At 30.8% G+C, this 24,915-nt stretch overlaps 1 protein-coding gene across 1 annotated transcript in view; it reads right to left on the reverse strand.

Moving 5' to 3' along the window:
• Positions 1–21,818, reverse strand: part of LOC126734246 (microtubule-associated protein futsch) — a 122,210-nt gene extending 100,392 nt beyond the window's left edge. The window contains exon 1 of the mRNA XM_050437782.1: positions 21,409–21,818. Coding sequence (XP_050293739.1) covers positions 21,409–21,562 — 154 coding nt within the window. The 5' untranslated portion in view covers positions 21,563–21,818. The remainder of the gene's footprint in view (positions 1–21,408) is intronic.
• Between the last annotated feature and the right edge of the window lie 3,097 nt (positions 21,819–24,915).

Here is a 24,915-nt window from a genome sequence, read left to right on the forward strand (position 1 = left end):
CATATTCTTTTCGTAGGAATCAAAAATTATATAGATCTTGCCTTTTTTTTTATAGAAGCTTTGACAGTATATGAATTAATTAAAAATAATATGAAACGAAAAAGTAAAGATGAAAAGGTAAAAAATATAGACCATTTTTTCGTCAAAATTGAGCGTGGCTCATAGTACCAAACATCACAATGGCGGACTCTTGGAACAAATAATGTTGAGGGATAATACTTACATATTATTTTTATTTTTGTCAAAGATAGTATTTTGACCTCCTGCAATTTTAAATTTAAGGTCGTCAATATGGAAGCATAGGATTACTCAGATGAAAATGAGCTTGAAACCTAATGAAAAAACGAATCAAAAAAATTTTAAAATAAAAAAATAAGAAAAATTAAAGATAATAAAAAACACCCTAAATAAAGTAGTAAATGATTAATTAAAATAACAAAGAATGGTTACAATCAAAAAACAAACTTGAAATACAGTAGTGAAAAAGCATAAAAAATATATTAAATGATGAGTATCCACATAAAAATTGAATAAAAGGGTTTGAAAACTGAATCAAGTGAATTTGAAAGGGGCAAAAAGAGAATCTAAAAGTTGAAACCGTAAGTGAATAAATAAATAGAAAAAGAATGAACAAACATACATTAAAACACACACAAAAATAAATTAATTAAGTTGCTGGCATATATAAGAAATCAATTCAATTGAAAACCACTATATACTTTAATAATTTTTATAGTTTATGCTACTCATAGGCTAATCCTTTCTAAGACAAATCAGTCCTCTACACCACTGGTACGTGGTATTTAGCACCAAAAATAAATTTAACATGAATCCAAGAACTTAAATGTTAGGATAGGTTGACAAGTGCGATCCAAAGAAGCGGTCTTAAAATAAAATTGTCTTATTTATATCCGCAGAAGATGCGTTTCTGGAGTCACGTGTTTTGGCTTATAGTGCATGGTTATCCGGCCCAGGTTATTATCTGAAGTTGAGGTTTTATTGTTAAGTCAGTTATTTACAAATTTAGAAGTTATCTAGGCCTAAAATATATTGATATATTGATTTCCAGTTTAATAATTATATTTCAATAAAGCAAATAGTCAAAGCAAATAGTTTTTTTTTAATTTACTACCAGGCATCAAACGAATTTTGACGAACCTTTTTCTCGCCTTTAAATTCCAAGCTTTTTTCGATAATTTCCAGTTTGATTCAGAGTTGTTAAGTAATTTTTTATTTTTACTGTCTCTAGTTTTTGGTTTCTTTCTTACGTTCAAATAATTTCAATTTTAAAAGTGATGTTGTATTTCAGACATTTGGAGTCATATTGCATTTTCCTGTAGATATTTTTACATGCAGCTTCTGAATGTTAATATTCCTGTTAAGGGCTTTTCCTTCAAAGATGTTGGTTTTATAGACGTAAGAGATGCTATAAATAATTTAAAGTCTAAGAATACCAAAGATGTCTATGACTTTAATACCCCTGATATAACTTCTTAGATATTCCAAAATTTTAATAACTTTCAGGAATTCCAAGTTTTTGTTCTTCCAGGATCTGGAACATAAAAATGTACCAGACAGTAAAATTTCCTTCGTTGGTAAGACAAATATCGGTAATATAAAAAAATTAAATCATTCTTATTTTCTTAAAAAAAAAGATCTTAGAAAGTAGACCAAGAGTCACTGATATTATTCAAACTTCTAGGCATTTAAGACTATTTATACTTTTCTTGTCAGTATTTATGGCCTTTCTTTCATAAAAGTTAAAATTATAGTTTATTTATTCCAGGAAATTAAAGTCTTTATGAAGTTCTTTCTGATATTTAATAATAATAATAATAATAATAATAATAATAATAATAATAATAATAATAATAATAATAATAATAATAATAAATGGCTTTATTTATTTATACAGAAAATAGTACAAAGCTAAAGAAGACAAATGGAATGGCAAACTGAAGCTACTCATACAACCACCCTAATACATTATCCATACAAATTTGCTTTATGCAATGGTAATAGCTTAAATTAATACTTGTTTAATAATGTTTAATAATGTTTATTTATATGATTTATATTTTAGGAACAAATTATTCATTTATTCCAGGTACTTCTTTTTACCACTTTACATGATACTGTGGGCAACAACAATTTGAATTATTGAATATTTTTGAGTTCTACAGGTTACCTACTTCTAGGATTTTCAATAAAACTTCTCTGAGGATGACATGAGTTGGCATAGACCTTATAAGTCCCAATTTCTCTTTGAGATTTTGAAAATTTACTCTATTAATTTTTTTAATGCTTTCTTGTAGGAACCTTAATATAATAATGGGTTATCCATTTCATGCTTGGGAAAGTAAAGTTAAATAAAACACACAAGATATTCAGATGGAGACGAATTTTTTTTTGTTTTAAACATTGGATCATTCCACTATATGTGAAACACAATATCATTTAAATGTCCACCGCGGGACCTCTGACAAACTTCAATCGTTTTAAGAAAATTTTTAATCACTTTTCGGCACATTTCATGTGATATCTCGGCTAGAACTTCACGAATGTTGGCTTTAAGTTGTTGAAGAGTTTGAGGGTTATTGGCGTAGACACGATCTTTCGCATAGCCCCACAAAAAAAAATCCAAAGGTGTGAGATCACAGGATCTTGGGGGCCAATAGATATCACCTAATCTTGAAATTAAACGTCCTGGAAACTTCTCTTGCAAAAGAGCTCGGTTGGCCTGTGTTGTGTGACTTGTAGCCCCGTCCTGTTGGAACCACATGTCTTCCAGATCTTCTTCTTTTTCGATTTCTCTCCAAAAATAATTGGTCAACATGCTTCCATACCGCTCAGAGTTTACTGTTAAGGCTCTCCCATGATTGTTTTCAAAAAAATACGGACCAATGACACCACCAGACCATAATGCACACCATACAGTAACTTTTTCGGGATGCAAAGATCTTTCTACGATCATCTGAGGATTTTCAGAACCCCATATGCGGCAATTCTGTTTATTTACGTAGCCACACAGCGTAAAATGAGCCTCATCACTGAAGAAAATTCTGCTCGAAAAATGAGCATCAACAGCTTGTTGTTCAAGCACCCAATCTGCGAATGTTCTGCGTTGTCCATAGTCTGTAGGCTTAAGTTTTTGAGTGAGTTGGACTTTGTACGGATGGAGCTGTAATTCCAAATGCAAAACTCGCCACAGTGAGCCGTAAGACAAACCCAAATTTTGAGCACGCCGAGGAATTGACAAATTTGGGTCTTCCTCCACACTTTGAGCCACAGCAGCGATATTTTCAGCTGAATGAACGTTACGGTGATGCACGTGCCTTACAATATCAGTAACCGATCATAGTCTCTTCAAATTTTCTTACTGTGTTCGAAATTGTTTGCTCTGTAGGACGATTATGTCGACCGTCAGCTCGTAAAGCTCTAAACGTTGACACAGGAGAATCACCATTTTTATAGAACAATTTAATGATTTTAGTACATTCTTCGACTGTTAAACGATCCATATTTAAAAATGGCAAACCTTCAACTAAAAAAAAACGCTTCACATGACGTTTATTTCTGACAGATGTCAAACGGCAGGATTGTACTTAGCCAACCTCGGATTGGATAACCCATAAATAAGATCTATCGCCTTGAATATTATCAGCAGGGATTCTGGATCACCCTACCATGTTTTGCACAAATATCTCATTAAGTTTATTATCACATATGTATGTTCTTTTCATCTCAGTCTATTATACAGCATAAGGCACAGATACTTTACTGAACTTTTCTATGCAATGAATACTAATAGTGGGAAGTAATTTTTTCCCATTTCTTAACTAAATCTTAAATTATCCTAAAATTTCATCTTACTTTATTAAGTTCGTCATGATATTTGAATTCACATTTGCATTTTATTTCAGGTATTTGAAGTCTTTCGAGTCAATGATATAAATTCTCAGATATATTCCAGGCATTTGAAGCTTTATTAATTTTTTTTTATTTAATTTAATTTTTTTAGTTAAAATCGTGGTTTTTTTTTTCCAAAGAGTCTGGAACAAATAAAAGTTAATTAATTATTTATTAAAATTCTCAGGCTTTTAAATATATTTAAATTCTTTTCCTGCATTTAAAGGTTTTATTCACTTTTTCCAGAGTTTAGAATATGCACAAAAGGTCTCCACTGGTAAGATCATAAGATCAAATACTGCTAAATAAAAAAAAATAAAATCCTCCTCATTGTCTTTGGAAAAAATCTTTTAAATTTAGGCAATATACCTAGAGTCATTAATTTAATTAATGAAACCCTCAATCATCTTGTCAGGTGTTAGTTTTTCCTATAGTATTTAAAGCCTTCTTTCAAACCAAGTGAAATAAATCTTTATTTTTTCCAGGAACTTAAAGTATTTATGCAGTTCTTCCAGAGCCTGGACCATATCAAAATTGCTAAAAAGCATTCCCCCTGCCAAAATCAAATATTCCTGAATTTTAAAATTTTTTGCTTAATTTTCCGTCGTTCCCTAATGAACTTCACTCTCCGTTTTCGTCCTTTACGAATGCGTAATAAAATAAAAAAGTTTTTTCCGAAACTTCGAATATTTTTGAATCAAACAATCCGAAAGTTCCCATTTATACTCGCGGGAGCTGAACTCTTCGGGTGGATTTAATTAAAAATTGAAAAAAGGAAATCCGAAAGCACTCGAAGAAACTTTTTAATAAAATAATGGATATCCGGAAAATTTGACTTCTGAGAATATTACAGCTGATATGGAATTTTGTGCCACTTTAGCATTATAAAAGAGGCCCAAGGAATTTGGAATTAACTTCAGGCTATTCAACAATTAATCAAGCATTAATTAACTAAATAAATTGGGAGTTCTTTTAAAGTTTTCCATGGCCATAATTTAGATAAAAAAACCCTGAAGAACCCAATCAATAAAAACCCGTTACAGCAAGTATCATCCTTTGTTACTCTCACACAATATAACCTCTGCTTTTAAAGCTTCACTATCATTTTTAACGCCAATAGTGTGATAATAATTACATCCTTTGTTAGCTTTCTGTATTGTTTAGCACCCAGCAAACTGAACTATCGATCAAGCCCACATATAGTTATGCAATATATCTATCATCCGTTCAAATAACAATTCAATCAATCCATTTCGCTGATTAAATTCCCCGTCAGACTGTTTAAATTGTACTTTAATTGTAATTAATTAATCCTATCGGCAGACTTTACTAGTGTCGATAATTAGCTGCACGTGCAAATATTTAGTTTTCTTTTATATTTCTTCGAGGATTGCATGGGATTTAGTTCTTTTGACACTATTTTCTTTATTAGTTTTTTTAATCGTTCCAATCATTAGTCTATTTCATCAATAGTCAATAGAATTTTATTAATGAGAGTAATTTTGTGGTGAGTTCAAGTTATATACTCACTGTACCAATATATGCAGTTTGCATATATTCTTAGTATTCTTATAAAGAACTTTTTAGTATAACCTCTTGCATCTCAAGAATTCTTTTGATGTGAATGCTATCTTGAAGATAATTGAAATGATTTTCCACGCTGATTCATTTTCGTTTTCATTTTCTATTTTTATTTTTGCTTCTTAATTTTTTCGTTTATTGAAGTTAGAAATATTTTCACTTTCACTGAATTTCCCGTATCATCCCAGATATTTCATCCGAGTATTTATCCTTATTTTTACTCTCATGTTTCCCTTTTTTTAAAAAAAAACATTTTATTATCAATAGTTTTATGATATTTCTCATTTTTATTTTGTAAATAAGAGCTTGTCTACATACAGTTTTCTATTCCTTTTCCACACACAACATTATAAGTCTTTATATTTTTTAATATTCCAGGACATTGCAATCTAAGCAGTTTTTTATTGACAATTTTTACTTAAAATTCAATTTTTTCTACAACAATTGGATATTGTGTTTATGATGGATTAAGTTATTTACAACTGGTTACCTAGTCTTCTAATGAGTGTAGTTCTCTTGAAGGAATAATAGTTCTTAATCTATAAGAAGAAAGGTTAACTTCTTCGGGTTCTCCTGTATTTCTTTTACCGAGTTTTAAAGATCTTTTGTTTTCTCTTTTTAACTTTCAACACTTTTTATTAATGTTTTGATTCTTGGTTAATTCCAACTTGGTTTGGTTTAATCTGCTTAAATCTGGATTTTCTAGATATTCTAGGAGCCTATAGATTAATTTCATTAATTACTATGAATTTCATTGTCATCTTTGGGTTATATTGTAGGTAGCACATTTCCTCAGTATTTTCTCGTATTATCTTCTTTCTGGCACTCTGATGGATATTGTTTGACCAGTTCCATGATCACTAGCTCTTGATGTTTTCAGTTTATGGATATCGCCTATTTTCTTATTACACCTATATCTCGACTGATCACTTCTCTTACTATTTACAATGTAATCACTACTATTAAATTTAAATTCTAGTTCCAGTTTTAGTACGAGGTACTTGACCTTGGATGTCATTGCTAGTGGTCAAAGTTTGTTCTTATTATTGCTCTTCTAACTCTGTATCTTCATATTTTAATTCGGGAATCTGTTGAAACTGTAATAGTGTATTGATTTTGCCTCACATGCCAAGACTCTTTTAAAAATCATACTTATAATTGATCACTACTGTTATATTTAAATTGTTTCTCTTATTAAGATGTTCTAATACTTCATATAGTTAATTCCCGAGATTCTCTAAATATCACTCTTTTAACCTTTTCCTCTTAAACAAATAGTTACTCAATTGTGTGCAATTAACATTTCTCATAGTCTCATGTCTTCTGTAATGAGTGTAGTTTTTCTGTATTAATATTATTTTCTAGTTCAACATTGTGGATATGTTAAAGTCGGTTTAGTTTCCAGATGATTTCTATTGATTCAGTTCTATTAGGTTACTACCAATAAATTTCTTAACCAGAAAATTCTTCTTTTTCTCTATTTTTTTATGAAGATCTAAATTCTCATAGCCCATCTCAAGTCTCTTTCTTTAACTTTGATTATTCATCCCAAAACTTTAGTACTTGGTGAAGGCTCCTCATCGATATTATCCAGACTTCTTCCTTTTGCGCTTCTATCTCCCATTAGTGAGTACATTAAAAGTGAGTTTGTAGTGAGTTGAAGTTATGTGGTCACTGTACCAATTTTTGCAATTGCATGTATTATTTTTTCCTATTCCTGTCATGAACTCCTGATTTTTAGTATCACCTCTTTCATGACATTTGATTATGGACTTTTTTATTTCTCAAGGAGTATTTTGTAGTCAATTCTATTAATCTAAAGTTACATGAAACAATTACGCTGATTCATTTTCATTTTTATTCTCTATTCTAGTATGTTCTTCTAAATGTTTTTGTTAATTAAAGTTAATTAGAAGTCTTTTTAATGGATTTTTTAATTCATTTCCACCTTTTATAGAAATAACTTTTTTGACTTCTGCTGCTTGCTTCTCCTGATCTGGAATTTCCACTATCATTTCCGATACTGCATTCTTCTGAGAATCTATCTTTATTTTAACTCTCAAATTTTTCACCCTTGTATTGTGAATAAAAGCTTTTCTTCATACAGTTTCATATTCCTTTTCTACATCTAGCATTGCTAATGACAGGGGTAATTCATATCAGTTCATTCTTATACTCTAAAACTCCTTTTAGTTGACATTTCCAAAAGTCCAGATATATCACATCTTAATCAAACCTTTCCAGGATATTGCAACCTAAGCAATTTTGCTCATAATTTTTACTTAATGTCTGATTTTCGGTACAACTGGATAATGTGTTTATCATGAATAAAAATCTTTGCAATTGAGATCTCATAGTCTTCTGGCGAATGAAGTTCTTCTGAATTAATGTTGGATCTTGAAAGACAGGATGAAATGTTCAGTTTCCCTATTTCAACTTCCTTTTTCTCATTAGCTTCTTCTAATTCTCCTTCCTTTTTTTTTATTAATGTTTAAAAAACTTTTGTTTTCTCTTTTTAACTTTCAATACTTTTTGTAAATGTTTCCTTTTTATTTCAGATATTCAGACTTTGGGCTTTATTGTATTACATCTTCTCACTTGATTATCGCATAATCCCAATTTGGGTACTTCGATAGATATTGTGTAACCAATTTTATAATCATTGGCTCTTGGTGCTATTTACTTAATAATATAATCACTTTTATTACATTTAAGTTGTTTGTTTTATAACGTTCTAATACTTCTTCCATAGTTAATTCTAGAGATTTTCTAAAGATCACTCTTTTAACCTTTCCCCCTCTAGTCTTAACTAAGTAGTACTCAATTGTCTCATTGTCCAGATCTGCTTCTACAATAATTTATTAATATTATTAGAAGTCATGAAGTATTTAGTTCCCTATAATACTTGATCTAACTCTGGAATTGGATGTCATTACTATTGGTCAAAGATTTTTTTTGTTATTGCTCTTCTAGCAATTATTATAAATCTTGAAATATTTTAATCCTTAAATCTTAAATCTGTTGGTACGATAATTGATATCAACGAAACTGATTCACCTCGTTGTTTTGTTACTCAGTTAATACCTCATTAATGCTTTAAACAGGCTGCTGATTTGCCATTTTGTTTTTTCTAGTGTTAGATTATAGTAAAAATTCAGAGATTTGAGGGACACAAAGTCAATGGTCTCAGATTATAAAATTATGTCCCTTCAATCTCTGAATTTTTATTATTAAGAGGTCTCTTTGAGAAAAATGGACTACTTTTTTGAATTAGAATAGTATCTCGGTGAACATCATCGGTGTTATTATTATTTTCTGGTCTACTATGTGCAAACATTAATGTCCATTTAGTTTCCATTTGATTTCTATTGATTCACTGCCAGTTGGTCTTAGCTGATTATATTTCTGATAAAGGTCTTCTTCAATACTTTTTTTGCATGGAGATCTTCTAAATTTTCATAGTTTCTCTTTTTGACTCATTTCAGAGGCCCCCATACTTGATTCATTTCCTTGATGATACCTGTTCGATATTTCTGCCATTGATCTAAAGGGCTTCGGTTATTTGTACCTTAAAGAAAATAATTAAGATTGGAAGTGTTCATGTGTAGTCCTAGTCGTTCACTGTCTTGTGTATTCTGGTCCATCGTTTTATGCATGTCTAATTTGTTATCTCCTAGGATTACCGTGTTGTCTGCGTATCATTTATTAGTGATTAGGACTCTATTCACTTTAATATCTCTTAGTTCTTCCACTAGAGCCTCTCCGAAAATGGCTTCTGAGTCTTCTTCAATACTTTTTTCTCTGTACTCCTCTCAGCTCTTTTATTTTCTTTAATTTCTCGGCATTTTTTAGACAGAAACAACTACCTTGCTTTTTTATATGTTCTACTCACGGTCCTCTTTATCCTTTTATACCTCAGCGATATTCCCTTGCACTCTCTTTTCCCCGTCATGAGTTCCACAAATTCCTTCGTCATCCATTCCTTTCTCTTTATGTTTTCCTTAAACCCAACGTCCTTTTCCTAAACTTTCACAATGATATTCTTTATTTCATCCCACGAGTCCTCTATATCTAGCTGTTTTGGAGTGGCAATTTCTTAAGTTACTCTCAAGTTTAAGGCTTATCTTACTTGGACTTCGATGCAATTAGGTTGCTCTAAATCTATTTGTTTCTCCAAAGGAACTGCTAAGACTTTTCATCTCTTTATGATTTATTTATACCTTCATTTTTCATTTCATAAATTACGTACGTGCGACAGTTTTCAATTAATCCAAATTAAGGTTTAGATAATAGTTATCTTCCTCTTGATCAAAAAATAGATAAAACCTAAGTTAATTTAACAAAAAAAAAGCAAAATTTGGCAGACTTGCCGTTTATTAAACAGTTGCTTATGAAAATCCAATTATATAGTCATCCAAAACAGGACTCGCACGTAATCGAATAATCTTATAAACCAATATTAAGGTCATCCTGACACGAAAACAGAGGTCCACCCTAGAATATTTGATAATATAGTCCGTAGGGTGGATCAATATTGTACCTAAAATTTGGGGACGGTGCGTGGTTATATAATAAAAGTTTCGTGAATAATTTAAGTTGGATACTAAGAAGTCTATATTGTTTTATTGATTAGTCATTAGAAAACTAGCGGTTTGAATGTTTTATTTAATATAAAAGGACAAATCCACAGTAAGCGGAAAAATTTATACTTAATCTGTTTTTAAGTTGAGTTAATGTCTTATTGGTTTAAAGTTTAAAGTGTTGTTTTTTCAGAAAAAAAAACGGTTGTTGTGTCGCAGTAAAATGATTTAAAACTTGTTGCAGTTTCTGGAGAAAGATTTTAAAAAGAGGTTTTTTCGAAAAAAGCCTAGATATAAGAAATCTAAATAAATAGATCTGTACTATACAACTATTGATAATCATCCCCAGCAATACATTGACTTTTTACGGATATTGGGTATTTTTTTCAATAATCCACTGTGGATTTTCTTAAGTCCAGTGACGATATTTTTGTTTGTTAACTTCCTTGCTTAATAAAAATGTAGCTTCATCTATAAACATTATATTGCCTAAAAAATATGGAATTTGGTCGCCTAACCTCGTCATATTTTGACAGAATCCTAGGCGATTTTGGCTCTTGTACATAGGAAGCTTTAAAGGGATAATAACGCTCTTATTGTAAATGTCTGAATATCGAATTTTTAATAAAATTTTGATCTCTTGCCAAATTACGTATAAGGAGGTTTCTGAAGTGCTAATCTTAAATGTAACTCATCTCAATTTGTTGCTCCTCCGTTAAATACACAATTTGTTTTTTATTATTATTACGAAGTAATAATCACAGTTTAAGAAAGAGTTGCTTTATTGTGGTAACACTCGTCGATAAAATAATTAATTTTTAAGGTGTTCTTCAAAGCACTCTGTTCTTTATCCAAATCCTCAATTTTATATACGGTTAAATGTGCAAATTGGTCACATTGGTTACATAAAGTGTATCTAGAACTTAAAACATTAAAAGACTAGAATCAGTAAACAACAACTTTCTTTGAGTTCAACAACGTGTACGTTGTGTGTGATAATTCTTGATTTGAAATACATTATAATGGAAGAAACCCAAAGAAAAAGGAGAAGTAAAGGCAATGGTTCATTTAGAAGTAAACAGAGTCGTTTAAAAACAAGTGGAAAGTCATACAAAACTTATAAAAAGAAGATAGTACCTGAAAAAAGCTATCCAGAACAGCAGGTATGGAATACAAACTTATTAGCTATTTTCGCGGAGATTATTCCGAACCGGTTCTCAACTCTAAGGCAGGAATTACACTAAGAAAATGATATGTGTGTTGACGTTGGTTTGTGAATGTATTTGTAGGGTAGGCCTTAGTGTTCAGAACCGGTTCGGAATGATCTCCGCGAAAATAGCTACTGTTTTCTTTTCCGGTTATAACTTTGTATATTTTTTTGTAGATTACATGCAAATGTAAGTTCAGCTGCATAGGTGTTACCCACGAAAGAAGACGTTCTCTTTTTGAAAAGTACCATGCATAAAACATGAAAACACAAAGCACTTTTCTAATGGGGCTTATAAGTGTTTGTAATGTTCCAAGAAGGCGACATAGTTCGTATGAGGATGAGCAAAATAGCAGACGTCAAGCAACAATATATTACTCCCTTCCTAATGGCCAAGGAAAATTTGAACGGGTATGTAAGAAAACATTTCAAAATACATTCGGTGTTAACGATAAAAAAGTACGGGTCCTCATTGACAAGAAGAAAATGGGTGAGACCTGTTATAATGATAAATGTACCAGACATGCTGCTCCAAAATTTTCTGAAGCTGATCGTCTTCTGGTAAAAAATCATGTAAACATGATACCAAGGGAAGTTGGTCTTTATTCAAGGGCCAAATCCGAAAAAGAATACCTTAGTCCTGACTTAAATATCCACAGACTGTTTAAAGCTTTTACGCAATTACACCCAGATTCGCCAGTCACATACAAATTTTATAGATCTGTTTTTATCAAGGATTTTCCCAACCTAAGTTTTCACAGACCACGAGTTGATACGTATAGCACATGTGACAAACTAGAGTGTCAGATTAAAGCCAACATTAAGTCAAGTCAATCTGCAAAAGATCAGCTGGAAATCCATCAACGAAAGGCCGAAAGGGCAAGAGAAATATTAAAGCAAGAAACGATTGAGTCTCAAGATCCCGAAAGCACAAAGTGTTGTTTCCATCATTAACACACAGCGACATGTTCTACCTTTCGCAGCTGTCCTGCTACAACTTAGGAGTTCATATTAGTGATACAAACGAGGCCTACATGTGAATGTGGCACGAGGGAGTAGCTTCTCGTGGAGCCAACAAAATTGCATCATGTCTTTTATACATTGTTAATCGTGGATTGACCCTTAAGGAGGATTTGGTAATATGGTGTGATAATTATTGCGGGGGCCAAAATAAGAATAGAATTTTATTGTTTACATTGATCTTTTTGGTGGCCAATGTTGTTTTCCACACTATTGAACAGAAATTTCTTGTAAGTGGCCATAGTTTCATGCCCTGCGATAGAGATTTTGCTTTAGTAGAAAAACGGAAGAAAGTATCTAAAGCATTTGTACCCTCAGACCTCCAAGCAATAGTAAAATCAGCAAGGTATACGCTCCACCTTTTAATGTTGTTGAAATGACTCCACGGGGCTTTTGGGACCTAAAACAAGCGGCGGATGAGTATATTAACACTACCAAGTTAAATATCAGTAAAGCTAAAGTAATAACGATCGCTAACGAAGCTACGAATCCTACACTTATTAAGATAAAAACTTCATTTTCTGATTTTGAAGGAGGGATGCAAGTTAATATTTTAAAGAAAGGGAAAACTTTAGCTAGGCTCAGACAGGCTAATATAATAAAGCTGCCATCAGAAAGTGTCGGAAAATAAAAAGGTATCTCTTCGAAGCATGATTCCTTATCTTCTAAATCCAGAACACCAACGTTTTTATAAACAGCTACAGTTTAGAACAAAAAAGAAGTAAAATATATTTTATGAATATTTCTATACTCAAAATCAGTTATGGCACTTAGGCCTTTTCCTAATTTTACTTGTTTAAACATTTTTATTTTGTAGTAAGAACTTTAGTTTGCAAATTTTTTGTTAAGAAGTAGGTCTCCGTTTCAGTTTAAATACATAATACTTAATAAGGCTTTACTTAAAAAAGTTCTCTGACTTTTATTTAGTTTTTCTCTATTATCTCAAAACCTTTTTTTTGGCACTTAAGCCCTTTCTAATTTCCGCTCTTCAATTGTTGATTAAACAAATATTGTTTTGTGTATGTCAAATTAAGTCAAATATTAACGATATTATAAATTGGTTTTTCGGAATTTCTACACAAGCATTTGGCATCATTGCATCAGAGATGTTGCAAGCAAACAAACTACCCATCCTTCCACGGTGTTACTTCTAGCATTTTAATGTTTTAAGGCCTAGAATTTTACATAAAATCGGAATATATCAGCCACCCTGTATACTAATTTTTTACAGAAAGAAAAAATAAAAATCGACGGGTCCGAGCGTTTATGAGAAATATACAGGGTTGTCTACAAATTTGTATAATATTCAATTCTTTCAAAACACCGTGTATAAAACTCTATACCGGTTTAGATTCTCTGTTATAAGAATATATTTCAAATTAAGTTATATTAATATTAATGTGTATTTTTTTTATTCTTATAATTTAATACTTTTATTTTAATTGCAGATTACTTTATAATTTTAATCAAATATACATTTCAATGTCCTTTAATTTTTTTTGCATACTAAGATTCAATTTCAAAAGTCTATTATCAACAAATTTTACTTAAAAAAAATTCCCAGCTACTAAATCACCTCACTCAAAACGTTTATTGTTTACACGCTAAAAATAGCGATAGATGTTTATTTTTTTTAACAATCTTATTGTAAATCTTTACGAGCGTGAAACTTTTTATGCGAAAAAGCATGACCTAACTTTTATAACCTTATTAGTCTTTATATTATGTTTAAAATGTCCCCCCTGGGAATAAACTATCAAAATATTTGATGGATTCGTTTATTGAAGGTAGTGCAGTATAACCGCCGGAAACAATTCATTTATATGTATCTAGTGCGTCAGCTTATTATAACTATCATTCGGCACATTCCATATTTCGTTCACTAAAGATAATAATTAATTATGGCACCATGGCTGCCTCATCTAGCTAAAAGTCTTTGCAAATAATTTACACTGAGGGATTTGTTCTTGGATACCTAAATTATTAGGTAACAGAGTAATGGAAAGAATAATAAAGCTGGCACAAGATATATTTTAATTAAGTTGCTTTGTCATCTGAATAATAATTTGATTGAAAAACAGTGAAGCCTATACCGCACGCCATTTACATTCCTAATTAAAAATAACTCTTCTTCAGATTGATACATGCAATCTTGCACGGTTTAATTTCAGTTCCTGGCTAGACAGTCAACGACTTCGGGACCCCGCCTTGTTTATAATAATTTTCAGGGTGCGCCCTCATTTTCAACCACCATCAGTGAGAATATCGATTTATGACTGTAATATGGGCAAGAATTTTTTTTGATAAAGTAAAAGGTTTCAGTGTACTTTTTACCTAAATAAAAGAACATTTAGATGGACATTTAATTGAAAATATAAAATAATATTGTAACACAATCGATTAAAATAAACAGTTGATTAAAAAAAAGTGATTCTTATTATAATCATTTAATATTTGAATTGAATTGTAATTTTTTTTTGTCAAATAGAGTTTTAAATAAATAAATTTAGTTAGAAAGAAAAAGTCAAGTATTTTAAAAATTAATTGACTAAGTATGAAAAATACCATTTGCAGAGGACCGAAATAAAAGAACAGTTTAATAAATAGTTAATTAAAGTCCTAAAACAAAATTGTAAAACAATCTTGAATTAAAATAAAAATATTAAAATGCAAAAAATACTATTTAGTGATTATTTTTAGTATAAATAGAATTGTTGAAAAATACTGAATCAAAAAAAAACATTTCGTGTTTTATTTGTGTAAAAAAATTGACTCACATTTATCCACCATTCAATGTTTAAAAATATAAAATAAAATCTTAAGACAATCTGCAATTAAAATAAAAGTACAAAAATACAAGGAAAAATTAAGAAAAGTAATTTTTATTTTCGTTATTTAATATTTCAATTTTTTTTTTAATAATTTCGTCAAATATTGTTTTAAATAGACAATTTTAGTTAGAAAGAAAAAGTCAATATTTTTTAAATAGTTGACTAAGTAAGAAAGATCTAGAGGAGCTAAGTAAAAGAACATTTAAAAAAAATATTTAATTGAAATTTTAAATTAAAATTGTTAATCAGCGTGCACTCAAATAGAAATATTAACATACAAAAATATTTTAAAAAAATAATAAGAAACTGATTAAGAAAAGTGCTTTTAAATATTTTAGTAATTTAGAATTTATCTTTAAAATTTAGAAAGAAAGAGAATATTACGTATTTCTAAAATAAGGTGACCAAGCAAAAATAAAATAATTTCTAGAGGACCCAAATAAAAGAACATTTAAGCGGAAATTTAATCAAAAATATAAAATAAAATTGTAACACATTCAATTAGGAAAAAAAAATATTAAAATTACAAAGAACAGTAATTTTTATTTGAATCATTTCTTATTTGAAATAATTTTTAAAATTTATAACTTTTTACTTTTTTGTCGCTATTTTAGTAAAGTATGATAATATTTATTTTGTTATTGTGTTTGCGTGAAGTAGACATGAATTTTTATTTGTTTTTGATTTAAGTATTTAGAAAAAAATTAGAAACCGGCATCTTCACAAACAGCATAACCACCAAATACATACCTCATCAAACTGACACACCCTGTATTAAATTATTTTATAAAATATGCTACTAACAATATTTATATGATCCTATAAAAGATGGATATCTTATCAAATTTACTGTAATATACTTTCAATAAAAAACCAATATATACAGAGTGATCCACGACATACGACACGGAGTATTATGGCTAAACTACAGGTTAAAATTTTTCCCATGACATACAGGGGGTGTGTTCAAAGTGCAGAAACATATCAAAGTTATGTTTTTTTAAATGGAACACCGATATATTATTTGATTTTTGGATTCTCCATCGTAAATAAAAGTAGGTGTTATTAAGGCTTACCCACACTAAACATTAAAGTTTTCGAAATATTTTGTATTTTGTGAAAGCACTGAGACAATTTCAATGAAAAATTCCTTAACGTGTGTTTTCTTTTTTTTTTAGCATATCTCTACTGAAGAAAATTATTAAATTTTACATTTCATTTGTAAAAAAGTTACTAATACATACATCAGGTTTTTCAAAAATTATGTTTAAATTAATACAGTTTTTACACGGTAATAAGTTGTCTAATTTAAATCGAACACCCTTTTTTTATATCACCAATAAATGCGACAATGAATTCTTTATCGAACTTAATTAAAGTTCTTCCTATACGCTAAATCATCATCGCTTCTTATTCTTATAAAAAAATAGCAATATTCAAACTTAAAACATAATATTTCGTAGTAGGTGATAACAAAATGACATGTCAATTATTTTCTTGTAATTTTTTTATTATTTTATTTATTTTGTGGATGTAAGTAAGTAACTAATTTATGACAGGAAATCAAGTTTAAGTTTAAATAGTTATGGCTTTTAAGGAACAACATGCTAAGTTTAAATTAAACACCCGATTATAATTGATTACAGCATGCAACATAATAGATTAGAGATAGGTAAAATTTAAGACTGTATTAACAATGTATCTATTTTGAACTGACCATTATAATACATTGTACTTAAGCAAAATGAAAAATAACCATCTAATTGCAAAAATCGACGCAACCTTTTTTTTAATTTACAGCGACTTTTGAGAGCATTATTTTGTAGAGTCATACTTTGACAAACCTCTCTTATCTGTTTTTTCATATTTTTTGGTGTCAAATCCGGGGATCTTGGAGACTACTTGATAGGACTACCACTAGGTTTAAAAATTGTCTAACCCCATGGTAGAAATATAGAGCCACATAGTTCTTCGAATAGAGGAATATTCTGCCGTTCTTAGTTAAAACATCCTAACTCTCAAATCGATAAAGCTAAGAAAATTGAGATTTTATGAAAACTAATATGCAGTCCTCATGTTTTAAAGCAATTCTCTGATTCTTTTTATATGCTTAGAAATTTGCTTTTTACATTTGTGGATTAAGTTTAATAAGGGACTAGATTCAATATTTGGTGAAATTTTCGAAAAAAAAGTTAGATAGGATTTTTTAACTTAGTGAAGTAATTATAATAAAAAATATATATATATATATATATATATATTTGGACTGATTTTTATTAAAGACACAGGAGTTACATTTCAAATTAACATTATAACTAAATTACTCACTAATAAAACATTAGAACATTAAAAAAAGTATGAAAGTAAATAATGAAATCTTACTGAAAATCTACATTTTCTTTATTGTCAGTATCATTATTTTGGGAAACGGCTAATTCCTCCAGAATATCATTCTGATCTATCTTCAGCTCGAATAATAGGACGTAACTTAGAAATCAAATTTTGTTTTCTTTTTAATTTTACACCTCGACATTGTGTTCGGCAAAAGGTTTTGGTTCTTCCGAAAAGGCATTTTTGTGGTACAATACATTTTCTCCCCTTTTAAAGTGGAAATGTATCATACTCTGCAAGTAACGCTTGGGAACATTTTTTTGAAGCTTAAACTTGGATGAACAATCTTTCCATTTAAAAAAGTTTTGTATGTTCATCTCTTTTACATGGACCTTAGATGAGTTTGCCTTTTCTACAGACGATTTAAAATGATTAAAATCGATCACTTTACCGTACCTTTTCTATAATTATTGTTCTACTTGGTGATGAAACGAGTCCGCGGACATAAAAGTGTGGCCAGATTGAAAGTATTTTATTTTCAAATTCTGCAGTTCAGTTTCGATAGAGTTTACAACGTAAACAAAAAGAAAATAAAGCCCAATTTTTGTTTTGAGCTGCACAGTCGTCAAGCCAGATCGTAACATAAGTCTCTGTTATATATAAAAAACATTAAAAAAAAGGTGAAATTACATTTTTCTCATTTCGACCCGCAACCCTTCTGCTTAGCACTTTTCGAATATGCCCCTACTGGCATATTCGAAATCATTTCATAGAGTTTATAACCTGGACTATAAATTCAGCCATATTTTCATTTAGGCTCTTTTTTTACGACTCGTAGAATTTTTCTCCTGACTTTTGTTGGCTCTAAACAACCCTCCCTATATACCGATTTTTTCCAAAAACATACAGTTCTCAAGCCTCTATTGAACTTTTAGTCCTGGAAATTTCAAGCGCTTTGAAGGTTTCGAATTTGAGTTATTGCGTTCCAAAGAATTTGACATTATGCTTCGTGTTTTGAACAACTTTTAGATTCTTGTCTTCCAGAGACACCTGAAACCCCTAAATATAAAAAAAAGACTTAAGAGTCAAAAATCTAGGGTAAGAGTAGCCATTGACAGGCTAAACCTTATATTATACTTCTGAATGCACAAGGTGTGTCTCTCTCGTCTCATCAATGAATATTCTACAAACGAAAAGCTACTTAGGACATTTTAACTTAAAAAGATAGATAGGACATTTTAATTTGGGATTATCGTCTTTTCTGCATATAGAACAATATGATTAGGTGAATTTAAGGCATAAAAATGTAGTTAGGACTTTCTAATTTAGCCAAGGAGGCAGATACCGTTTGATAGGTCAATAAAATGTAATAAGCCAAAAAAAGACAATTTTGTGGGAGGGCAGTATTCTCCAATATTACTGGAAAATCGTTATTTAGGAACTCCTTGGGAAAGCCTCCCATAATTCCTCCCCATACAATAACAGACCATTTATGTTGATTAGGGACTACTCTAAACGCATGCGGATTGGAATCGAAATAATGATGAAAATTTGTGTCTGTAAAAACAGCTATTATTGTAAAAAGTGCATTTATCGGTTTTGTTATTATCTGCAACCCTATTCAAGACCCAGATACAGAATTTAAATCTTTTATTAAAATCATTTCCTAAAAATTCTCGGCGACGATGAATTTTATAGGGATGAAAGTGATTTCGATTTAGTAACCTAGAAAGGCTTGCTTGACTTGGTTTTTTGCAATTTGGGTTTGCCCGATAGGAGGATCTTCGACAACTTCAGCGAAAACATTGACACAACTTAAATCAAATTGGTGAAAATGCTTTTTGCACTACATGGAACTCCTGTGCATAACTAAGAAAAATTATCTTTATTTTGACATTTTATTATTTGGGATTGTCTTTAAAATTGAAAATATTGTATAAATTTTGTTAAATATAATTTTAAACAAGCAACTTTAGTTACTAGAAAATAATTTTGCCAAGCAAGAAAGATACAATTTCTAAATGACCCAAATAAAAGAATTAGAAAAGAAAAGACCCATTTAAATGAAAAAAATTTAAAAAATAAATTAAACAAATTCTATTTAATTAATAATTACAAAATTTAAATACAAAATACTTATTCTACTTCACGTACAAGTACAAGGAAGAAATAAAAGATTATTACCGAAGCTGCTTTATTTATAAGCTTGTTGGTACTTTTTCTTTAGGGATATATATAATCCAATTCGGATTTAAAGGTCAATATTAGATCTTTCGTTTTTCAAGTCCGAAAAAATATTCCATCACTGGTTTTTTTATTGATATTTGACTCATAATTTATTGATATTTGTCCATATTTAATGATTCTTATTGCCGGTTTAAAGCAACGTTAAAAATAAGGACAGCAACATCTTGTACAACACATACAATAAGAAAAGACAAAATTAATTTAGTCATGTTTTGTATTTTTGTGTCTAAACATATGTTTTATTTATATTTTCATGGACTTTGTAGGACTGATACTGTTGCTGTTGTTTATAATATTATTTATGTTGAAACAATAAAGCTTTTTTTGACTTTGACTTTAAAAAGTGTACAACAACCTGCAATTAAAATAAAATAATTAAAATACAAGAAAATTAAAAAAAATAATAGTTGAAAAATTATATTTATTTTAGTGATTTATTATTTACTGAGTAAGAAAAATATAATTTCTAGAGGAGGAATATTATTTTAATTGTAAAATTATCGAAATTTTTAAAAAATAATAGAAAGTTTAATTTATTAAGAAAAGGGATTTTTATTTTATTAATTTATTTTAAAATTCAGAATTTTTATTAATTTCATTAAATATATTAAAGTTATATTTAAAAAAATTATTGGATAAGCAAGAAAAATCTACAGGATCCAAAAAATAAAAGTGAAATTATCATATATAATAAAATTCGAGAAAAAGTTCAATTTTCATTCTTATGACTATCAGTCTAAAGTGTCATAAAGCATGATAATAAATTTATTGTTTTTAGGTTAAAAAACTAAATACAGGCGCACATTCTATAAAGACCTGTAACTGCTCTGCAAATTTTAAAACAGTATAAAATCACAACATATGACTAAACTGACCATCCTATCCACACAAAATTATATAAAACATTATCTTCTTAAAAAATATTTTTGTGGCACTCTTAAAGATGGATACCTAATCAAATTTACTGTAATATACTTTCAACCATAAATCCCCTTGTATATATAGTGTACTTAAGCGTTTGTAACTTCACTGGAAAAAAAATCATTAAAAAAAATGATAATGTATGTGTGTATCACTTCTAGACATGCAGACGATAAGGGGTAATTTATGTATTTGCCTATAAAACAATACGATACGTAAGTTGTATATAATACGCAATAGATGATACATACGAGGTAAGAAAATCAATATTTGTTATAAGGGGTGTCTACGATGTAATTAAAGAAAATACAAAAAAAGGACACTTTTAGGGTAGAATTTAATAGTCAAATGGCTGTGCTGTAGATTTAAGTGATGTTGTTGTTATAAATGAAAATTTAGTATGCAATTATAAAACTGTTATTTGCGTTTTTTTTTTTAATAAAAAAAGGTGCCAAGCAGAAACTGATGTTCACATGGCGCGGTACCTTCTGCATGACTCCTCTATTTAATATTGTTTTATACGAAATGTCTTTTTAATGACCTTTTGCCTAATAAATCTCTTATTATGCCATCTCCAATCGAAATAAGTAGTTCCGACAAAGGACTGGGTCAGCAAACCCAAAGGGGTCGATTTCCCCAGCTCTCCTGACATCGTTTGACATTTCCACAACTTCTCGGCACTTTCGACCCGACTGCCTGGACTTCGTTGGTTCAATATTTTAAACAAGTTTATGTCAGAACATACATAGAATGTACAAAAGACAATTAAATCTAGTGGTACCTTTAGCAATCTTCTGCAGGATAATGTCCTTATGCTCGGCCGAATGAGGTTCCCCGATCACCACCAGCAAGTAGCACCCCGTGAGGGGACTGGGGGGCGGCGGCGCCCCCTTTTCCTCACCCATCAAACCCGTACCCCCGTTGATCGCCTCCATTTACCCTGTACTAAAAAAGGAGAAAAAAAAAGAGAAAATGGAATTCACAGCCTTCTTTGCGAGCCCGCCCGTCCCGCAGACTATTTCCTCGGTTCGGGTTTAGATAGCGTTCTCCCCCTGTTAAGGGGGGGATGAAGTGAAAAATAAGTGTTTCTTTTAATTAATATTAGGAAAATAATAATTTTTTCTTGTCTCTATCGGTGAACGGAGTGTACTCTGGCCGCGACAGACACGACGCGAATGAGCTCGGCTGACGAGCGATCGCGATGCGATTTGCGCTATGCGGCGTTAGGGCGGACGAAGCGTCAGGTTCCCCCCAGTTCCCTCCTAGGCGTCTCCTATACCCCCCCTTGGTGCTGGTAAAGGGTAGTTGAAGTGAGGGAGGGGGAGGGAGTATATATAGAAGGGGGCGCGACGCTCAGCTGACGCGACGCCGGCCGACGCCGGTTCTGCGACGTTGTCGGGTGAATGGATTGATCGTGGGGGATGTGCGTTCTTTTACAGGGGGATTAACGAAAGAATGTTGGGGATATTGAGGAAATTGATATCAACGTGTTGCTTTTCTTGATTATTTTATGGCGATATTGATGGGATCGGACATGTAATCAAAATATATTGATAGTTTTGATATTTTCGGTTGTATTGGAAGTAAATGTCAGTTAAGTTAATTTAAATAGTAACACCCTAAATTTTAATTCAATTAAATTGATTTACAAAAAAATGGTTTACATCAATTTATATAAAAGTACAAAATAAGCACCCAAGTAACTCAGTACTTGTGGATGTCTTCTTTAACCCTTAAAAAAAATCAAAAAAATCAAAATTTTTAATTTTTTATGTATAGGTACAGAGAAAAATTATGTATCCTATAGGATACATTGACCCCTCCAATATCTTTAACATGATATATTAAAAAACAATTGCGCGGATTCTTTCCTTGCACAAAACATAATCTTAGACTACACTTTTGACAGAAAACCGTGGTTTTTCCATTGGTACATAGCCTGCATCTTCTTTTCTGTGTAAAATTTCCAATTTGGTCATATCAGATATCGACAGTTGGTCTTGCAGTTACTGGAACTTTGATCTCTTTTGATGGCTGATCGTTTGCAAAATTAGATTTTCGAAATTTCATCTTCTGCTCGGATTTTACTAGCGATAAAGCCAAGCTTACTCGGAATTCTTTCAAATGGTCATATTTCAAACGCCCAAGAGCTTCACTGTCTCTTCTATGCAACAACCAAGCATTATTGACACAAATAATGTCAATAAGTTTTTCCGAATATCCCAAGGTATTAACGCCAAGAGTTATAAGGTGTTTTATAAAGAGTCAGCTATTAGCATGTCAGCTAAGTCTACACCACCCATGTGGGAATTGTATTGTTTTATAATTTGTGGACATCCCACGTCAAATTTCTTTTTCTCCTCTTTAATGTATCGTTTTACTTGAAAAGTAGGAGTGTGTGATTTATACAAGCTGGCCAAGGTAACGCACTTTGTCTCTCTCTTCATCCATTTTACAACGGCAATACCTGCATTATTATTGACTTTATAATCAGAAACGTAACAGTCTTCGAGTGGTAAATAAAAAAATAACTAACATTATTTGTGTTCGCGAAAGACTTAGGTACCTCTAATGGGCAATGTCTATTTTCAGATACAAATAAAAAAACCTAAGGTCCAAATTGAAAAAAAATAGATATTTCGCAATAAAGATCACAGTTACCTTCTGGAAGCATTAACTTTATATCGCAAGATACAGAACAATAAAAAATTCAAAATTAACAAAGTTTCAAAAAAAAATCGTCTCGTCAACATCTTTTCCGGCCGCCATTGCACAAGACGCTAAAATGTTACACGTTGTGCTCCAATCATTTTCACCACCGGATTTGCTTTAGATGCTTTTGTATCTTTCAGTACACACTGCCCGTTTTATTAAGGGTTAAGATGGCTGCAGGGCGCCATCTTGGAAAAAAGATTAAATAGAAAGATTGGTCTTGTGGCACATAATTTTGAAGCCCCTGACGAGTACTTTATAACCCTAGAATATAAATTCAATATCTTTACCTACTACAAAATGGTGGTACATTTAATAATTACCTGAATATATTCACATTTAACTTAATATATCGAATAAATAAATTCAGTTCAATTGAGAAGATGCTGGAAATGGTTGCCTTGAACTTCTTGACACAAGAACAGTATATCCGAAATTTCACACCAAACATTTTCAAATACAAATATTTCGATAGTTCTACAAATATTCGTTATTATCTATCGTAAATCCAATACTGAAGCAGGTTCAGTTTCGTACACCTTTTGCTACAAATAGCCCCATAAAAAAAAGTCTAGAGGTGTCAAATCTGGCGAGCGAGCTGGCCGTTCCACAGGTCCTCGACAACAATCTAGATATACAGAGGGATATTTAATTTTATATTTGGCAAAGCTAACCTCATTGATATGTCAAATGGGAACCCTCATAGTGAAACACATCATTGTAAACAGCATTAAAAGGTCTGTTAATCAAATCCGTTGTCGTACCAGCGAATAGTGACCAAAAATCTCCGAAAATAATGGATATTTTATCGGCTTAAAACTTTTGTATTTCAAATGGCTACCCTAAGTGTGATATATTATTTTAAAAGGCATACAATCTTCTATTTAACCAGGCCAAAAACAACAAAATCGGTTGACGTATAAGCCAAAAGTAACCAAAAAAGTGTGGGAATAACAGACATTTTACCAACATAAACTTTGGTAGCTCAAATGGTTGCCACATTTAAAAAACCAATAAAAATGTATAGTAATAAACAGTTCATTAAGTCCAAATATTTTTTTTAAATATGCATCTATTATTTGCGAGAAAATAACTAATGCTATTTATACTAGTATCTTTTGCAGTATCTAATAGGTACAAAACATTGCAGTAACATTGCATAACATTGCAGTAACTAAAATTTTTAACACGCTTAAAAACCAGTTGATTATTATTGTTAAAGTTGTCATTCTGACGCTCAGTTAAAAATTAAGTACTTTGAAAGAAAATTTAACTTAACAAATTTATTTAGACCTCCTCGAAAATATAATATATCCTTTAATCGTCCTATCTTGGGAAGACCAAGTGGATGAAAATGGTGTTGGATACAAAACGAAAATAATTTGTATTTCCAACAAGATAGAGCTCCCACGCACTACGCTTTCACAGCTCGAGAGCGGAACAGTTTCCAGGGATGTGGATTTACAGGCGTGGTGCAATTGAATGGCCCCGACGGTCGCCAGACTTAACACCACTTGATTTTTTCGTTTGGGGGGTATTTAAAAAGCAAAGTTTATAAAACCCCACTTAATATTAT

This window comes from Anthonomus grandis, chromosome 3, assembly GCF_022605725.1.
Source record: "Anthonomus grandis grandis chromosome 3, icAntGran1.3, whole genome shotgun sequence".
In the NCBI taxonomy this organism is placed as follows: Eukaryota; Metazoa; Arthropoda; class Insecta; order Coleoptera; family Curculionidae; genus Anthonomus; species Anthonomus grandis.